The sequence below is a fragment of the Neomonachus schauinslandi genome, chromosome 3, assembly GCF_002201575.2.
Source record: "Neomonachus schauinslandi chromosome 3, ASM220157v2, whole genome shotgun sequence".
NCBI classification, from domain to species: Eukaryota; Metazoa; Chordata; class Mammalia; order Carnivora; family Phocidae; genus Neomonachus; species Neomonachus schauinslandi.
The window spans coordinates 183,921,994-183,938,244 of record NC_058405.1 but is presented as its reverse complement, the minus strand read 5'-3'; the positions used below and the strand labels follow the sequence as shown (position 1 = coordinate 183,938,244).

Sequence of the window (16,251 nt, the reverse complement as noted above, 5' to 3'; positions counted from 1 at the left end):
GAATTGAGAAAGGAGAACAGGACCTCCATGAGACCTTCCACAAAGAGATAGGAGACCTAAAAAAGAACCGATTAGAGATAATGAACTCACTAAATGAAATTAAAAATAGACCACCTGGAATAAATAACAAACAAGAGGAAATAGAAGAACAAATAAGCAACCTGGAGGACAGAGTAATGGAAAGTAATCAAGCTGAGCAGATGAGAGGGAAAATAAATACACAAAATGAGAATAGACCCAGAAAACTCAGCAACACTATCAAGCATAACACTCACATGATAGGGATTCCAGGAGGAAAAGAGAGAGCAAAGGGGGCAGAACATTTATTTGGAGAAATATAGCTGAAAACTTCCTGAATCTGGAGAAGGAAACAAATCCAGATCCAGGATGCACAGAGAGCCCCAAACAAAACCAACCCAAAGAGGTTTCCACCAAGACACAAAGTAAATAAGATGGCCAAAAGTAGTGATAAGAGAGAATTTTAAATGCAGAAAGAGAAAGGAGAGCAGTTACATATAAGAGAAACCCCATAAAGATATCAGGGGATTTTTCAGCAGAAACCTTGTAGGCCAGAAAGGAGTGGCATGATATATTCAAAGTGCTAAAAGGAAAAAATCTGCAGCCAAGAATAGTCTATCCAGCAAGGCTTTCATTCAGAATAGAAGGAGAGATAGAGTTTTCCAGAAAAGCAAAAGTTAAAGGAATTCATGAACAGGAGCAAAACCAGCCATGTCCCCATCACACACAATGCCATCAGCTTATGGGTCCCAAATCCATAATCCTGCCATCTTCCTGCAGAGTCAGCATGCACTGCCTGCCACCTGCTCAATGCCAAGTCAACATGCCTTCACCTCAGATCAACAAGGGCTCAAACTGACACTCTTCCCCTCAAATTCCAGCCCTGTGCTCAAGTTTGTGCACAAAAGTGGGCATAATTATAAGAGCAGCATGAAGCAATCCAAATAGTGACACTAATTCTGTGGAATACATAATGGATAAAAGGAGTGTGCTAGGCTGAGAACATCAACAAGCACATCAAAGAACAATACATACAGCATGATTCTAGTTACTCAAAGAAACAAACTCTGGGAAAAATAAAACAAGATGAAATCAGAGAGGGAGACAAACCAAAAGAGACTCTTAATCATAAGAAACAAACTGAGGGTTGCTGGAGAGGAAACAAACTGGGGTGGGGTATGGGGTAACTCGGTGATGGACATTAAGGAGGGCATGTGATGTAATGAGCACTGGGTGTTATATAAGACTGATGAATCACTGAACTCTACCTCTGAAACTAATAATACACCATATGTTAATTAATTGAATTTATTTATTTTTATTATGTTATGTTGGTCAGCATACAATACATCATTAGTTTTTGATGTGGTGATCCACAATCCATTGTTTTTGTATAACACCCAGTGCTCCATGCAGTATGCAACCTCCTTAATACCCATCACCAGGCTAGCCCATCCCCCCGCCCCCCTCCCCTCTAAAACCCTTTTTGTTTCTCAGAGTCCATAGTCTCTCATGGTTCATCTCTCCCTCCGATTTCCCCCCCTTCATTTTTCCCTTCCTTCTCCTAATGTCTTCCATGCTATTCCTTTTGTTCCACAAATAAATGAGACCATATGATAATTGACTTTCTCTGCTTGACTTATTTCATTTAGCATAATCTCCTCCAGTCCCATCCATGTTGATGTAAAAGTTGGGTATTCATCCTTTCTGATGGCTGAGTAATAGTCCATTGTATATATGGACCACATCTTTTTTATCCATTCATCTGTTGAAGGGCATCTTGGCTCTTTCCACAGTTTGGCTATTGTGGCCATTGCTGCTATGAACATTGGGGTACATATGGCCCTTCTTTTCACTGCATCTGTGTCTTTGGGGTAAATACCCAGGAGTGCAAATGCTGGGTCATAGGGTAGCTCTATTTTTAATTTTCTGAGGCACCTCCACACTGTTTTCCAAAGTGGCTGTACCAACTTGCATTCCCACCAACAGTGTAAGAGGGTTCCCCTTTCTCCACAACCTCTCCAACATTTGTTGTTTCTTGCCTTGTCAATTTTTGCCATTCTAACTGGTATAAGGTGGCATCTCAGTGTGGTGTTTTTTTTTTTTTTTAAATATATATTTTTTAAAGATTTTATTTATTTATTTGACAGAGAGAGACACAGCGAGAGAGGGAACACAAGCAGGGGGAGTGGGAGAGGGAGAAGCAGGCCTCCCGCAGAGCAGGGAGCCCGATGTGGGACCTCAGTGTGGTTTTGATTTGAATTTCCCTGATGGCTAATGAGGATGAATATTTTTTCATGTGTCTGTTAACCATTTGTATGTCTTTTTCGGAGAAGTGTCTTTTCATGTCTTCTGCCCTTTTTTTTACTTGATTATTTGTTTTTGGGGTGTTGAATTTGAGAAGTTCTTTATAGATCTTAGATACCAGCCCTTTATCTGTAATGCCATTTGCAAATATCTTCTCCCATTCTGTGGGTTGCCTAAATTAAAAAAAAAAGAAACCCCTCAAAAATAAAATAAATAAAATAAATAAATCTCAGTGGCTCAAAACAACAAAGGTTTATTTATCACTCATGTAAGGTACCCTAAAGGTCAGGGCTACTTTCTAGAGCAGCTGTCCCCCATGCAATGACTCAGCTTTACTCCATATAAACATGTCCCTTCAATATTGGAAAGGGACAAGAATGTGGAAAATCACACCTCAGCTCTTAAAGGTTTTCCTCCGGGAGTGGCATGTTTTGCTTTTCATTGGCAAAACCAATCACATGGCATGCTGGTTTTTAAATGTATCTATAAACTCATTGACACTGTCACCTCCAAAATGTGGAGTCTAATTCCCCTTCCCTTGCAAGTGACTAGACTAGGTTCCTCAATGCTAACACAGGGAATGTTGCAGGGGTTGTGCTGTGTGACTTTCGAAGCTAGGTGTCTTACTCTGTTCAGGCTGCTGGAACAAGATAGCACAGGATGGGAGCCTTCTGAACAACAGAAATTTACTGCTCACAAATCTGGAGGCTGGAAATCTGAAATCAGGGTGCCAGCATGTTTGGGTGAGGGCCCTTTTCTAGGTGACAGTCTTTTTGCTGTGCGTTCATATGGCAAAAGTGGCAAGGGAGCTCCCTGAGGTCTCTTTTATAAGGGCTAATCCCATTCATGAGGGCTCCACCCTCATGACCTAAGCACCTGCCAAGGCCCCACCTCCAAATACCACACACTGGGGGTTAGGATTCAACACAGGAATTTTAAGGAGACACAAACATTCAGCCAATAGTACAAATGATTGAGCAATATTTCTGAATTTTAAAAAACATTAATGCAACATAAACTATAGGTATAATGATAGGCTCAATCTGAACTTAACTCATTGAAATATGCCAGACTCAATTGCCCAAGAATGGTCCTGTAACTGTACATGTATATATACAGAAATACAAATTTCTCTCCATACACACACACACACTTAGCCTTAGATACTGTGTATATGTCATAGTTAGAAATGTCTATCACTCTTTTTTCTAATTGTAGTTAAAAATCACATAACATTAAATTTTCCATCTGAACCATTTTTAAGTGTAGAGTTTGATAACATCAAGTATATTCACATTGCTGTAAAACAGATCTCCAGAACTTTTTCATCTGAAAAAAAAAAGTTCATTTCAAACTTCATACCCATTAAACAACTCCCATTTCCCCCTCTTCCCAGCCCCAGCTCCCCCCCCACTAATCACCACTTTACTCTCTGTTTCTATGAATTTGACTACTTTAGATACATCATATAAGTAGAATCAAACAGCATTTGTCTTTTTGTAATTGGCTTCTTTCACTTAGCACAATGTCTTCAAGGTTCATTCATGTTGCAGTATGTGATGGGATTTCCTTCTTTTGAAGGCTGAATGCATAGATGACATTTTGTTTATTGATTCATCCATCAACGGGCATCTGGATTGTTCCAACCTCTGGGCTATGTCCATGGCTGTGCAAACATCTCCTCTAGACTCTGCTTTCAAAAGTATGAGATCCAGTGGAATTGCTGGGTCAATCCAGTGGCTCCATTTTTAATTTTCTGAGAAACTTCAATCTGTTTTCTGTTGTGGTTGCACCATTTAACAATCACCAACAGTGCCCAAGGGTTCCGATGTCTCTACACCCTTGCGAACATTTGTTATTTTCTGTGTTTTTTGATAGTAACCATCCAAATGGGTGTGAGGTGTAATTTCATTGTGGTTTGGATTAGCATTTTGTTTGATCATTCTTAAATAATAAAAAGTTCTTTGGTCTTTTTGAGGTCCAAAGAACAATCTCATTTTAGCAAATGTGGTAGGCAGAATAACATCCACTACTCCCACAAAGATGCCTTAATCCCTGGAACTTGTGGATGTGTTTTGCTACATTTCAAGGGGGAATTAAGGTTTCTAGTCAGCTTCCCCCAAACCCCCAGGTGGCCTGTGACTCCTGCAAGGTTAGCAGAGGTAGAAGCTGGGAGGAGATATAAGGGGCAGGAGAGACCATCCTTACCAAAGGCAGATATAGGATGATGTTTACATCTTCTGGGTGGGGCAGTCTCCCAGTGATACTTCTTTCTCTTCAATAGCGCTTTGTGGAGTCAATCAAAGTTACCCCCTCTGGGCCCTTGGGCAATCCTTGTCTCTGGCCAGGTGCTCCTCATCCCATCTTCATCTTCTGTAGCCTGTGGTACCTTCCAGCCTCTTTTTGCTGATGACCTCTCTCCTTTGGCGAGGAGTCTGTAAAGACAGGTCTTTTCCAACAACCCCAAGGTCAGATCATTCCACAATTCCTCTTGGCTCATAAGAACACTCTGGCATCCTTTCCCCTCTTCCATCAGGGGTAAATGTGTAGTTTTCCCCCATTGCTTATGTATCTTTGCTTGGTCATCAGTAGGGCAGTTCCAGCCATAGCCCTTGATCTTCTCAAAGGAAAAAAATATGCTTAAAATTCATTAATGGGGCTGATTTTATGGTCTTGAACTTCTTCTGAACAATGGCCTGGATGCTTTCAACATTTTCTTATGAAGGTACCACAGGCTACAGAAGATGAAGATGTGTATTTTAGATTTAGGGCTTATAATTGAGTTAACTTTGGTAGATTTTTTGAGTTTTTATTCCACTCTTGGCTCTCAGATTATTTCATTTTTCAATAAAAACTAAGAGACAGCTTGGGTTTTGTGGGGATGGAATTTGTAAAAAGGACATGTCTTATTGACCAGTGAGTCCACTACATCATTTGTAGAGTGCCTGCCATCTACAGGCACTATGTCGAGTGCCAGGACACAAAGGTAATCAGCCTTGGCAGTCTCTCCTGCCTTGGAGAGACTTGCATATTGCAGAAGAGAAGGTCATGCTTTGAAATCTCAGAGTTGAGAATGGAGGAAGAGAGAAGACAATGAACACCCAGAGAAGAGCCAAGAAGGACTTGGAGCCAAAATGGAGTCCAGACATGATATGGAAGCCACTAGAATCTGAAAACAAGGTGGGGGCCTAAAGATGGGAGGGTGTAATCAAAGATGGGAGGGTGTAATCAAAGCAGGCTCTTTCCCACAAGGCAGGTGTCCACACCCAAAGCAAAGTGGAAAACTGAAGCCCAAATTTCCTAAGCAATTTGTCCAGCTCTCAAGGGTGATAAAATGGTCACCTTCAGCCAACACATGTGAATGGAAAATCTGAAAAGGAAGGTCCTGTCCTCCTAAGCTCCTGTAAGACCTTTCTAAAGCTCAGCTTTTCTCATTTGTAAATCAGGAATGATAATATGTACATTATATACCTGTTGTGGGGATTTGGTTTTGTGTATATAAAATGGCTTGCATGGTGTCAGGAGCATAATAGTTGCTCATGTGCTTCTGTTGTTGTTATCACCTGTAAATAAAACTAAATGTCATAATGGTGGATCCCATGGATTGGCTCTTTCAATCCTCATTTTACCCCCATTTTGGGATAACTTCCTGTTCCTGTGAAACTAGTAACTACATTTCCCAGACTCCTTTGTTCTTAGGGTCTGGATGCCAGATAGGTTCCACCAGTTAGAAGCAATCACTTGAGATTTGGAAGATGGAAGGAAGTGGAGGCCATCTTCCGGTTGCTCTTTCTTTTGCAAACTTACTACATTAAGAGGGGCCTGAGGCATGGGGGACAATGGTGGAAGTGGTTGCTGGACCACCAGATCCCACCTGCAGTGGAATCTTGACACCAACAAGTGGTGGCTCCTGATTTCTGCTCCTCCAGCCCTGCCAGTGTCTTCATAAGCATCTAAGTCCCATATTAAACCCCATGTGTCTAAAGTACCTAGAATGATGATTCCTGTTTCTAGAACTGAATCCTGACTTACTCAGAAATGGATGTTTCATCTAAAGAAATCTCATATGTAAATTGCCGTGAAAAACTTTATTTTGTACTACTGTCTCAAAATGGCTTAGATTTAAATCATGAGTTAATTCCCATGTTTAAACCAGTTCAATGTTCTTCTTGATGCCATTCTCTTTGAGAACTGTTAACATAATACAATTAAAGTGTTCTGGGATCTTGAAAAGTTAACTCCAAGTATCATATTGAAAGAGGCTGAGTATATTTTTGTGATTATAACCCATCCATTGTCTTTCTTTATACTTTATTTGGTTGGGAGGAAAATGGCCCCTGAAATAAGTTTGCTTCCTAATATCCATTCTTCCTTCTTTTCTTAGTATCAAGAACCCCAATTTTTAGCTGGCGACAGTACCACCCAGCTAAAATTTATTCCCACTCTCCCTTAAAGCCAGGCATCGCCATATGACTAAGTTTTGGCCAGTTAAATATAAGAAAAAGCGTTTTGTGTAATTTCTAAAAAGTGTCTTTAGAAGGAGGGTATAAACCCTCCTCTGCCCCTTCCTCCTTCCTGTTGTCTGGAGTATGAATGTGATGACAGGACCACTAACAGCCATCTTGGGTCATGAGGTAGTATAGTAATCATGGCAGAATAGAAGAGCATGAACCTGTTGCCTACAGAGCTGCTGTATAGGACTGGATTTTTTACCTCCAGATTTCTTTTACATCAGAAAAAAAAACAAACAAACAGACAGACAATCTCAAACCTTAAAAAATCATTGTTATTTTGTTTCTGTTTTGTTATTATATGTAGCCAAGCCTATGCCTAATTAATATAAGAGGAACAGCCAAACTTCTCTTCATATCAACCATGGACTGTTTGTCAATTTTAAAAACAAGTGCATTCTCAAAAGCTGCCTCATTACTGAAACACAGTAGGACATGCTGCTAAAAATGTTGATCTGGGTTTAGAATTAAAGACACAAAATGATCTTACAGAGGCCAATTCATGTACACAGCAGCGAAGTTTGCAAGCCAGCTGAAAAACTCTGACTTGTTCGTTCGTATTGCTTTCAACATCAAACCAAGGCACCAATTTTAGGTTGAGTAAAAGGCAAGTCCTCACGCCCAGCTGATGATCCATCAGGGCTAGAGTTATTGATTCAAAATGGCTGTGTTTCGGGTTAAACTGGCTCTCTGTTGGCCATCATGTGACCACACCACTGCTGACAGCACATCCAACGGTACAATCTGCTTTGCAGCTCTCTATTCCAGAGCCCATAGATCAGAGGGTTAAGACACTGGGCAAATGCAAAGACTCCGAAAAGCACCAGATTTAAAGCAAAGAAAAACACCCCACACATCTTTCCCAAGCCTATGAATATCAGGGTTGGTATCACATGTAAACCCATCTGCACTAAATGAATAAGGACTGTTTTCCTTGCTTTGATATTTGATCTATTAAAATGGCCAGCCCGTTTCCCTTCTTGGTAGATCAGAGAGTAACTTATAAGAATGATGGACAGAAGAAGGAAAAGGAAAACCATGCCAATAGCTCTGGCAGCAGAGCCATTCAAGATCACAGGGCAAAGGGGTTCAGATTTAAAAACAGCACCCTGAGTGGGGTTAGTGCCCTCTATGAGGAATAAGCAAACATTCTTGAATATAATGATTGTCCAAGACCCAGCCAGAATCCTATACTTAACTGAATCTACAAAGGACAGAGATTTCAAAGGCCAGCAAATGGCCAGGTACGTGTTGACAGCCATCAAGGCCAGGGTGAAGAGGATCCCTTCTCCAACACTCAGCTGGACCCCAAATACCACCCAGCACATAAGCACAGGACTGTTGGCCAGCAGAGCCCGCATCCCTTGGAAAACCACCCCCAGGCCGCAGTAGGAGGAGATGCACAGCAGATGGTGGCACAGGAGGATGTATCGGACCTCTTTCTTCAGCTTCGAATTCTGTGACACCATCATGATGATGATGACAGTGACAAATGTGGCAAAGAAGAAGGCAACTGTGTATACAGAGGCCTTCACTGTTGCTTCCAGCCTCAGCCAATCCGATATGTTGCAGTGTTCAGAAGACAAGTTCATGATCTTTCAGGGCAACTTGGCTCCTGCAGGATTAAAGAACAAGAAGGAGTGAATCTTAAAGGTTCTGGTGTGGTTTTCCAGCTCTGTGATCTTGCATAAATCTCAAGGAATATGTTACACGTTTTTCTGTAGAGAGAACAACAACTTTAGATAGCACTGACATGGATCAAAGAAACTGGAGAAATCATCTGGGGCCTTCACTTTATTTCAAGAGCGGGGCACATACTCAAACCATCCAAAAGGAAAGTTTGAAAGATGGACTCTCAAGAGTCAGCAAATTGCTCAAAATCAGGTCAAGGTTTTATTCTTGGTGCGTCCTTTTCCATCTTTGATTGTGAGAACTTTTTCAATTTGGAGCCACAAAGCACAACATTGTAAAACTCAGATGATGAACCACCAAGCACTTGTTAACACTTAGCACATGCAAAGGTCTGGGGAAGACTTGAGGGCAAGAACTGTAAGGAATGTGGGGAAGCCACTGATGCAAAGTCCTGAATTCATTTGGGTCCATAAGACATGACAAGGATATTTACAAAATGACAGCAGTCACGGGTGACATTTACCCAGTACTTTCTAGGGATCAAAACTATTTTTAGAGCATATTATTCACCAATCCTGGGGTATGTTTTATTTTCCACTAAGTGGTTTTTTATGCACTTTTCACAAATGGGGAAACAGACTTAAAGAGGCTAAGTAACCTGCTCAGGGCCATATGGTTATTGTGTAGAGGGGCCAGGATATGCATTTCAGAGTACAACTCTAGAGCCCACCCCCTCAACCACTACAGGGATATTCATGTCAAATGCAAGGTCAAATAAATGCATGCTCTGAGTTCTTTTTTGGCCAATGTCATTGGCCCCCCAATGCCAACTGAACGCCATTTGTAGAAATACCATTTCTGTTGTTAAGTTGGAAGACTGCATGTCCAGGAAGGTGTTGGGATCTTAGGATTACTGAGGGACTGGGACCACTGAAATGGTAGTAGCCTCATAAGATCTTCTCAAGCATGCACAGCAGTAAATGGCTCACCATGCCGCAGCCTGGGGATCCCCCAAATTTCAGGATCACTGTCTCCAAAAGTCTACTGTAGAGATGCCAACCTTTGCCTCCCCACTATGGCTTTACTCACTTCCTCACCACCTGTTGCATCGCCTCTCTCATCAGAGAGAGGCTGATTGGAACTAGGGGTAGACATCTGACTCATGGAGAATTATTCTAGACAGCACCAGTGTCTGCTTCTTAAACATCCGACTGAAGAATTCTCACAGAGAATGGAGTCTGAGTGTGATGTCACGTGATTGGCCCGCCAGTCATGTTGGCACATAGGCGAGTAGAAGAAGGTGACCGAGAGAGGTAAGAGAGAAGCAGAGGGAACCACAAAGTCCCTGCAAGGCTCCAAAAGCCCTTGCAAGACAGAGAGAGAACAACTTGGGCTCCTGAATTTCTGATTCTGCTGAGATGCTCTGCATTTTCTGTCCTTGGGTTCTAAAAATATAACACACCCTTCTATTATTTGAGCTAGCTTAAACGGGTTTCCTTCTGTTCCTTTATGTCGGCCCCTAGCGTTGAAAGTATATAAAGTGGACCCTGAAGAGACACAGTATATTATATGGAATTCCTAAAGAGCGTGTCACCGTGGAGACAGCTACTGCAACTTGCCGAGAATCCGCGACGTCACAGCTCCTTATGAAATCCCTTGCCCAAGGCATCTATTCTCCCCTGCATATTGTGTTGTCACCCTTTGTGGGGAATTTCTCCCATTCAGATGGATTTTTGTGCCATTATCGTTCAGTCAAACTCTAGGCATTTATTCCTCCCTTTTCAGCCCCCAGAGAGGAATAGAAATGGGAACGGTCATTGTCATTGTCAAACTCATCATCAGGTTTTCTTTTAGCTGCAGACTTTTTGGTCAAAATCTTATACCAGAACCCTTCAATAATCAACAGAAAAATGCATCATCGGCCCACATTAAATGCCTCCTCATCACTCATCCCCAGAGCACACTCCTGTAACTGTCCTCAAGGCACCACCATAGACAGCAAGGGCCCCAATGAAGATGGCATGCAGACTCTGGTAAGTTAGAACTCTGCCCTGCCTGGGGGAGTCACAGGAACTGGGCTTTAAGCCTAGGTCTGCCGCCAATGAGGAATGTGACTGTGGATACTGAGCTCACTTCACTTCTCTGGTCCTTGGTTCCTAACATCACAGCCATGCAGGATTGCAAGCTCCACATCTTTTTTCTCTAGCTACAGAGTCATCCTCACTCACATCCTGAAGAGCCAAATCTTAACTTGGGCCAGGAGTATCTGCGCTTTTTCCTTATTCTTGAGACAAGATTGGCCCCGCCTTTGATCTGGAATGTCCTCATCTTATTCCCCGTGGCTGAGTCTTGAATAGAACTGCTGTCTCTCTAGGACAGGGCCTGCCTTGTCCTGCTAGGCCCCCTCCCAGGACCTAAAACCCAACCTCTGAGTCCCAGAATGAAGGGGTCATTGCTGGCAGCCTCCACAATGGCGACGGCCTCCCTGTCTGCCTGGGCCCACTCCCGAGCTCACTGTCGCTGGGTTTGACCTAGCTGATGGGCTGTGCTCCCCTATCATCCAGTCTTGCTCCCCATCCCCCATTCTGCCCAGAATCCCAATCATGTCTGTAGCTTCCCTGCTGGATTCCTCATTTCTGCTCAGCAGGGCTTTCTTGCACTTGCATGTCCCCCAGCCCCCACCAGCCCCTACACACATGTCTGGTTTATTTTACAGCACATCCCAACAGCAATGATCGGGGCTTGGCCTCGCTGTGTTCTAAGACTTGAAACCCTACACAGAGCATCGGCGACGCCCATTGTGCTTCCTTTGAAGAAAAATTTTACAAGCTTCTTTTCTCCCCCCAAATTACTATAGCTACAACTATAATAAACCTCTCTCCCTCCAGATCTAATACGGTTCCAGGCAACAAGTTTGTGTAGCTTTCTAATAAGTTTAACACACTGATCAATGAGGCACATCGTTGCATCATTCTACTCCACCAGTCTTCACTCTACACTGAAACATACAACGCATATCCTAAGCGGTGAGGTTACCAGGTGGTAAAACAGAGGCACTGACTCACAGAAGCCTCTCGCCCAATGGAAGCAGAATACGACATAACTAGGTAGTAATAACCAGAGACATCTGCCAAATGAGTAAGAAAGTTGGGTGTCCCTGGCAGGGCTGGTGGGGGGCTGGGTGTTCAGAATAGAAAGGGTCGCAGAGTCAGTGAGTGAAAGCTTCTTGGAAGAGCTGAGACTCAAATCCAGCCTTTCAAGATTGAAAACTAGAGCAAAGCAGGGTCAAAGGTGAGGGGGATAGAGATGAGGAGAGGTGCAGATTGCAAGCAAGAGAAAACGGCAAGAGCCAAGGCAAGGCAAAACCTGGGACAATGAGCAGATCCAGTTCGGTGGACTGAGGGCTTATTCAGAGGACTAAGGACAGACAAAGTCCAGGACCAGATTTCTAGGGCCTTGATTCCATTCCAAGGGTTAAAATTCACTCCGCAGGCAATAAGGAACCTGGCATGATCAAAATCAGGAGCAGCGCGTGCCACAGGTTAAGAGGCCACATGAGATGCCCACCCCTGCTTGCACAGTGGTGTCTGATAGGAGCTCTGTGGGGCAGGCAGTCTGGCAGGGGACAAATGTACACGGTGAAGACACTACCATCAAAGCAGGTGGCTTAGAATTCTTCTTGTAGACATAAAATCTCCAGGAGGGTTACAAATCTGCAAAATCAATGAGGGTTTTATCGCCTTTAATTTACTTACGAGAACTCAGAAAGATGAGTAATTTATTCAGGACCATGCAGCCAGACAGAATCTCCCAGCCTGCAAATTCGTATTCTTTCTCAGAAGTATATTTGCCTATCAAGAGCTCATGGCAACAAAAGCCATGTAAGAAGTCCCCTTCTATACATATTACCTCCACTTACGGTTCATTCCTAGAGCCTTTTTCTTTGGAAATTCTAAAATGGAAATACCTGTTTTCCTCCAGCCCAAAATGTTCCTTTGGCTTCAGCTCTGAAATAAAACCCTGGAGCTAAGACTCCCATTTGTTCCACAACTGCCCTGATGAAATCAGAACCCACCACCACCACCACGCCCTACAAAAATCCTGCTGGAAGCATCTGTGTGGGGAGGGCGGGATGGGTGCCCAACAAAATCAGTGAAGCAACTTGTCTCATCCTTCCGAAGAGCCTGGCTTAGGGCAAATCCCTGAGGGGCAACATGCTACCCTAGGTGGGAAACTGAATATACAAACACATATGGCCAACCCATAAATAAAAATTAAACTCTGGTCCACAACCTGTAGCAACCTGCCAGGAAACCAAGCCCTCGTCCAGAGTAACCGGTGTCTCTTCTGACCGTCCAGGCAGCCAGACAACAATCTCTGTAACAACTGGCCCCAAACAGCCGGGACTTGATTAATGATTGGCAGCTTCCCTAATTTTTGTCCCTGCTTCCAACTTAGGACCAATCAGAGAGAGTCAAATATGTCCCCCCACCCAGTCACATAGACACCTCACTTCCAGTTAGCCCGCCCGCAGCTTCCCCAGGCCCCAGGCTCCCATCAGGGCATGCCTGAAGCCTCCCCGTGTCCCCCCTAAGCTCTCCCACTCCTCTACCTGTCTCTGAGGTTCTGCTATAAAGCAAGTGACTGGGGCTGACTCCCTTGCACTAGCAACCTCTGAATATGTGGCCTTGGTTTGCTCATCTGGTTGGTCTTTGTTCATCTTCACAGCTGTATGAAAAGATGGTTCTAGGGGCCCCGCAACAGCACGTGTACTTGGAGCCATTTCTCCAAGGAGGTAATGAATGGGTGGCAGCACATTCTTCCTCCCCAGCTTGTGCCCCTATCCTGGTCAGGGTCGAGGCAGACAGATTCCTCCCACGGAGAGGCACTGCCTACCTTGTCCTCGCCATGAACCCTGGGTCACTGAGCTGGAGGAGCTCCCCCCTTCTCTTACCTCTGAGGGCAACCATTCCCAAACCGACACCCCACTTCCGAAGGAAACCAAGGGACTGTTGGATATGTGCTAACGTGAGGGAAGGGTCTGGAAGGGAGATAGGAAGAGGGTAATGACACAAACAAAACATAACAGTAGATATTCGTGCTGATTGCTCAGTATGAGACGGCTCTGGGGGAGCTGACTTCTTCAATCAGCACACCAAGCCCAGTAAGGAGGCACAATCATTTTTTGCATTTTTCCAAAAAGAAAACTGAGAGATAGAGGCAGGAAGGAACTCATTCAGGGTTAATTAGCTGGTGACAGTGATACTGGAGCTTGGACAAGGCAGTCCACGTGTAGGGTGCAATCTCTAAAACCCCCGGGCCAGATGCCCCACATCAGGGTAGGGTGATACCTAAAGGTTGTGACGGACTCCCTACACTTTCTCTCAGGGTGTTGCTGGTTAATGGTGAAGTCTGGCTTCCAACCCAATTCTTCTGATTTCTGAAATGACATTTGGTTATTGTTTGTTGAGTTTTTTCCCTAACAGGACCATACTGGTGCAGGTGAATTGAATTCTTCTTTAAAAAGAAAAAAAAAAAAAAAGACTTAGCAGGTGTTATGGTCTGAATTGTGTCCTCCCCAAAATTCATATGTCGAAGCCCTAACTCCCAGAACTTCAGAATGTGACTGTATTTGGAGACAGAGTCTTTAAAGAGGTAATTAAGTTAGAATGGGGCCATTAGGGTGGGCTGTAATTTCATCTGACTGGTGCCCTTGCATCCTTGTAAGAAAAGGAGATTCGGACACACACAGACCCTAAAGATGTGTGTGCACAGAGAAAAGACCATGTAAAGAGACAGCAAGGGGATGATCATCTGCCAGCCAAGGAGAAACCTCAGAGAAAACCAACCCTGCCGGCCCCTCATTCTTGGACTCCCAGCCTCCAAAACTGTGAGGAAATACATTTCTGTGGTTTAAGCCACCCAGTCTGTGGTATTTTGTTTCGGCAGCCCGAGCAGACTGATCCAGCAGGGAAAAGCAGCTCCTAGCTACCACCTTAGTTCCAGCTAGCTGAGCAGGGCTTCCCGTGGGTCCATCCTGCCTCTCCCCAGAACCTCCACCTGGGAATTTCTGAAGGAGGAAAGATCTCTGAGAGGGAGGAGGGCCTTTCCTTCTTGGGTGCTCATGGTCAGTCGGGCGGTGCCGACCAGGCTTAGGGCCAGTATCTGACTTACTGCCAGTGGAAAGGACCATCAGCTGAAAACAAACCTCAGAAATGATTTCAAATGTTCTGTGGCTGCTGGCAGAAGGCCAATGAGAAGAAGTGGACACTTCCAGAATAACTCTTAAAAGCCTCCCCGAATGATGAGACCTTCTCCTCTCCCACGATAAACATGCCGTCCTCTCTTTAAACATGTCCTCTCCTCTGCTCTAATTGTGGCCTCACTTCTTTGGTATTTTAAAAGTCACTCCGGTCTCGGAAGCTTTGGTGATCTCCTCTGTTATTCTCCTCAAAGCAGGCAGGAAGGAAGGGAGGAAACCGGTGTCTACTGGGCACCAGTCACTCGACATCAAGAACAGGCACTTAGTAAATATTAGCTGTGATTGTTGATCATCTGAGAACAGCTCACAGAGGTGACGTGGGAACTGGATGAAATCACAAAGCCTCTGTAGGTGTATCCTGTGATTTTTGAAGACAGAAAAATCACACATTTTTCTGAGTGCTTTCTCAGGCGGTTAACTTTTTGAGTTTGAACTTGCCTTTTTATTTATAAAGGGAAATGCTCCAGCTTCCTTCCCCCATTTTGTTCTGATCAAAATTTCGATCTACAGATGTTCTTCTAGGTACTCATAAGATTCATTAATCCAGAGACCTGCCACCTTGCTTTAATAGAACCTTGGCCTTTTCTGAACTACTTAATGTGTAAAAACACATGAAAAACAATGCGTTTCTTAAAAAACAATGCGTTTGCGCATGTTTACTTGAGATTTTGAAATACCAGGCTGCCCACGAACAAGGGTAGGGTGAAACAAATCCCCAAACCTGGAATATAAATAAATATTCAAGGAGGAAGTATTGAAAAGAAGGTAGTTCATAAGAACAGTGACAAAGCTCTTTTCACTGTCCCAGATATACCTGCAGATAGAAATAGACAAAGGAGCCATTCCAGGATTTCAGAAGAAGATTGTACAATAATACTAACTATAATAGTATCATATGTAACAAACATTTTCCATGAATCTTCATATAAGTTTAAATAAGGAATTTATATGAAATTACAGTGCACTGGCTAAAATAAGAGTCATTCGATTCTGCTTAGATGGAGCTCTCTGCATTGGCATGGACTAAGAACAAAAGTAGCCGTCTTGACACATAGACATGTATTCACTCAGTTGGTGAATTCCAGCTAGAGGTATCATCCAATTTTCGAAAGTTCATGTTTCACCACTTCACTTTTGCGGAAGATCTATATTGGTTCCTGTTTTCACAAACTGAAAAAAAGGCAAAAAATACCCAGTAGCATTCTGCAGCTGTTGGAGCCATTATAGAGCAGCATGTACCCCAAGCATGGAGAGGCCCCCCCGACCACGTCCTTCCCCAGGACCATGCTCAGCATCTCAGCTTCAGGCTGCCAGAGTTTTGAACTATGTCTGTGAGCTTTACCTCGATTTATTTTGTGCATCCATTAGCAAGATATGTCCTATGGTATGAGAAGAGTCTATGGGAAGTGATTTTTTGGGTCTGGGAATGTTCACAAATTTCTCCATATAAATTAATGGTAATTGCTTCTTCGCTTTATGCCATTTTGGCTTACAAAAGGTTTCATGGGTGGGGTGCCTAGG

At 43.6% G+C, this 16,251-nt stretch overlaps 1 protein-coding gene across 1 annotated transcript; it reads right to left on the bottom strand.

The window, feature by feature from the left end:
- Positions 1 to 7,513: 7,513 nt before the first annotated feature.
- Positions 7,514 to 8,428, bottom strand: LOC110574336 (probable G-protein coupled receptor 148). Its single transcript, XM_021682997.1, has one exon. It carries the CDS (start codon positions 8,426 to 8,428, stop codon positions 7,514 to 7,516), a length of 915 nt encoding a protein of 304 aa, XP_021538672.1.
- Positions 8,429 to 16,251: the final 7,823 nt, after the last annotated feature.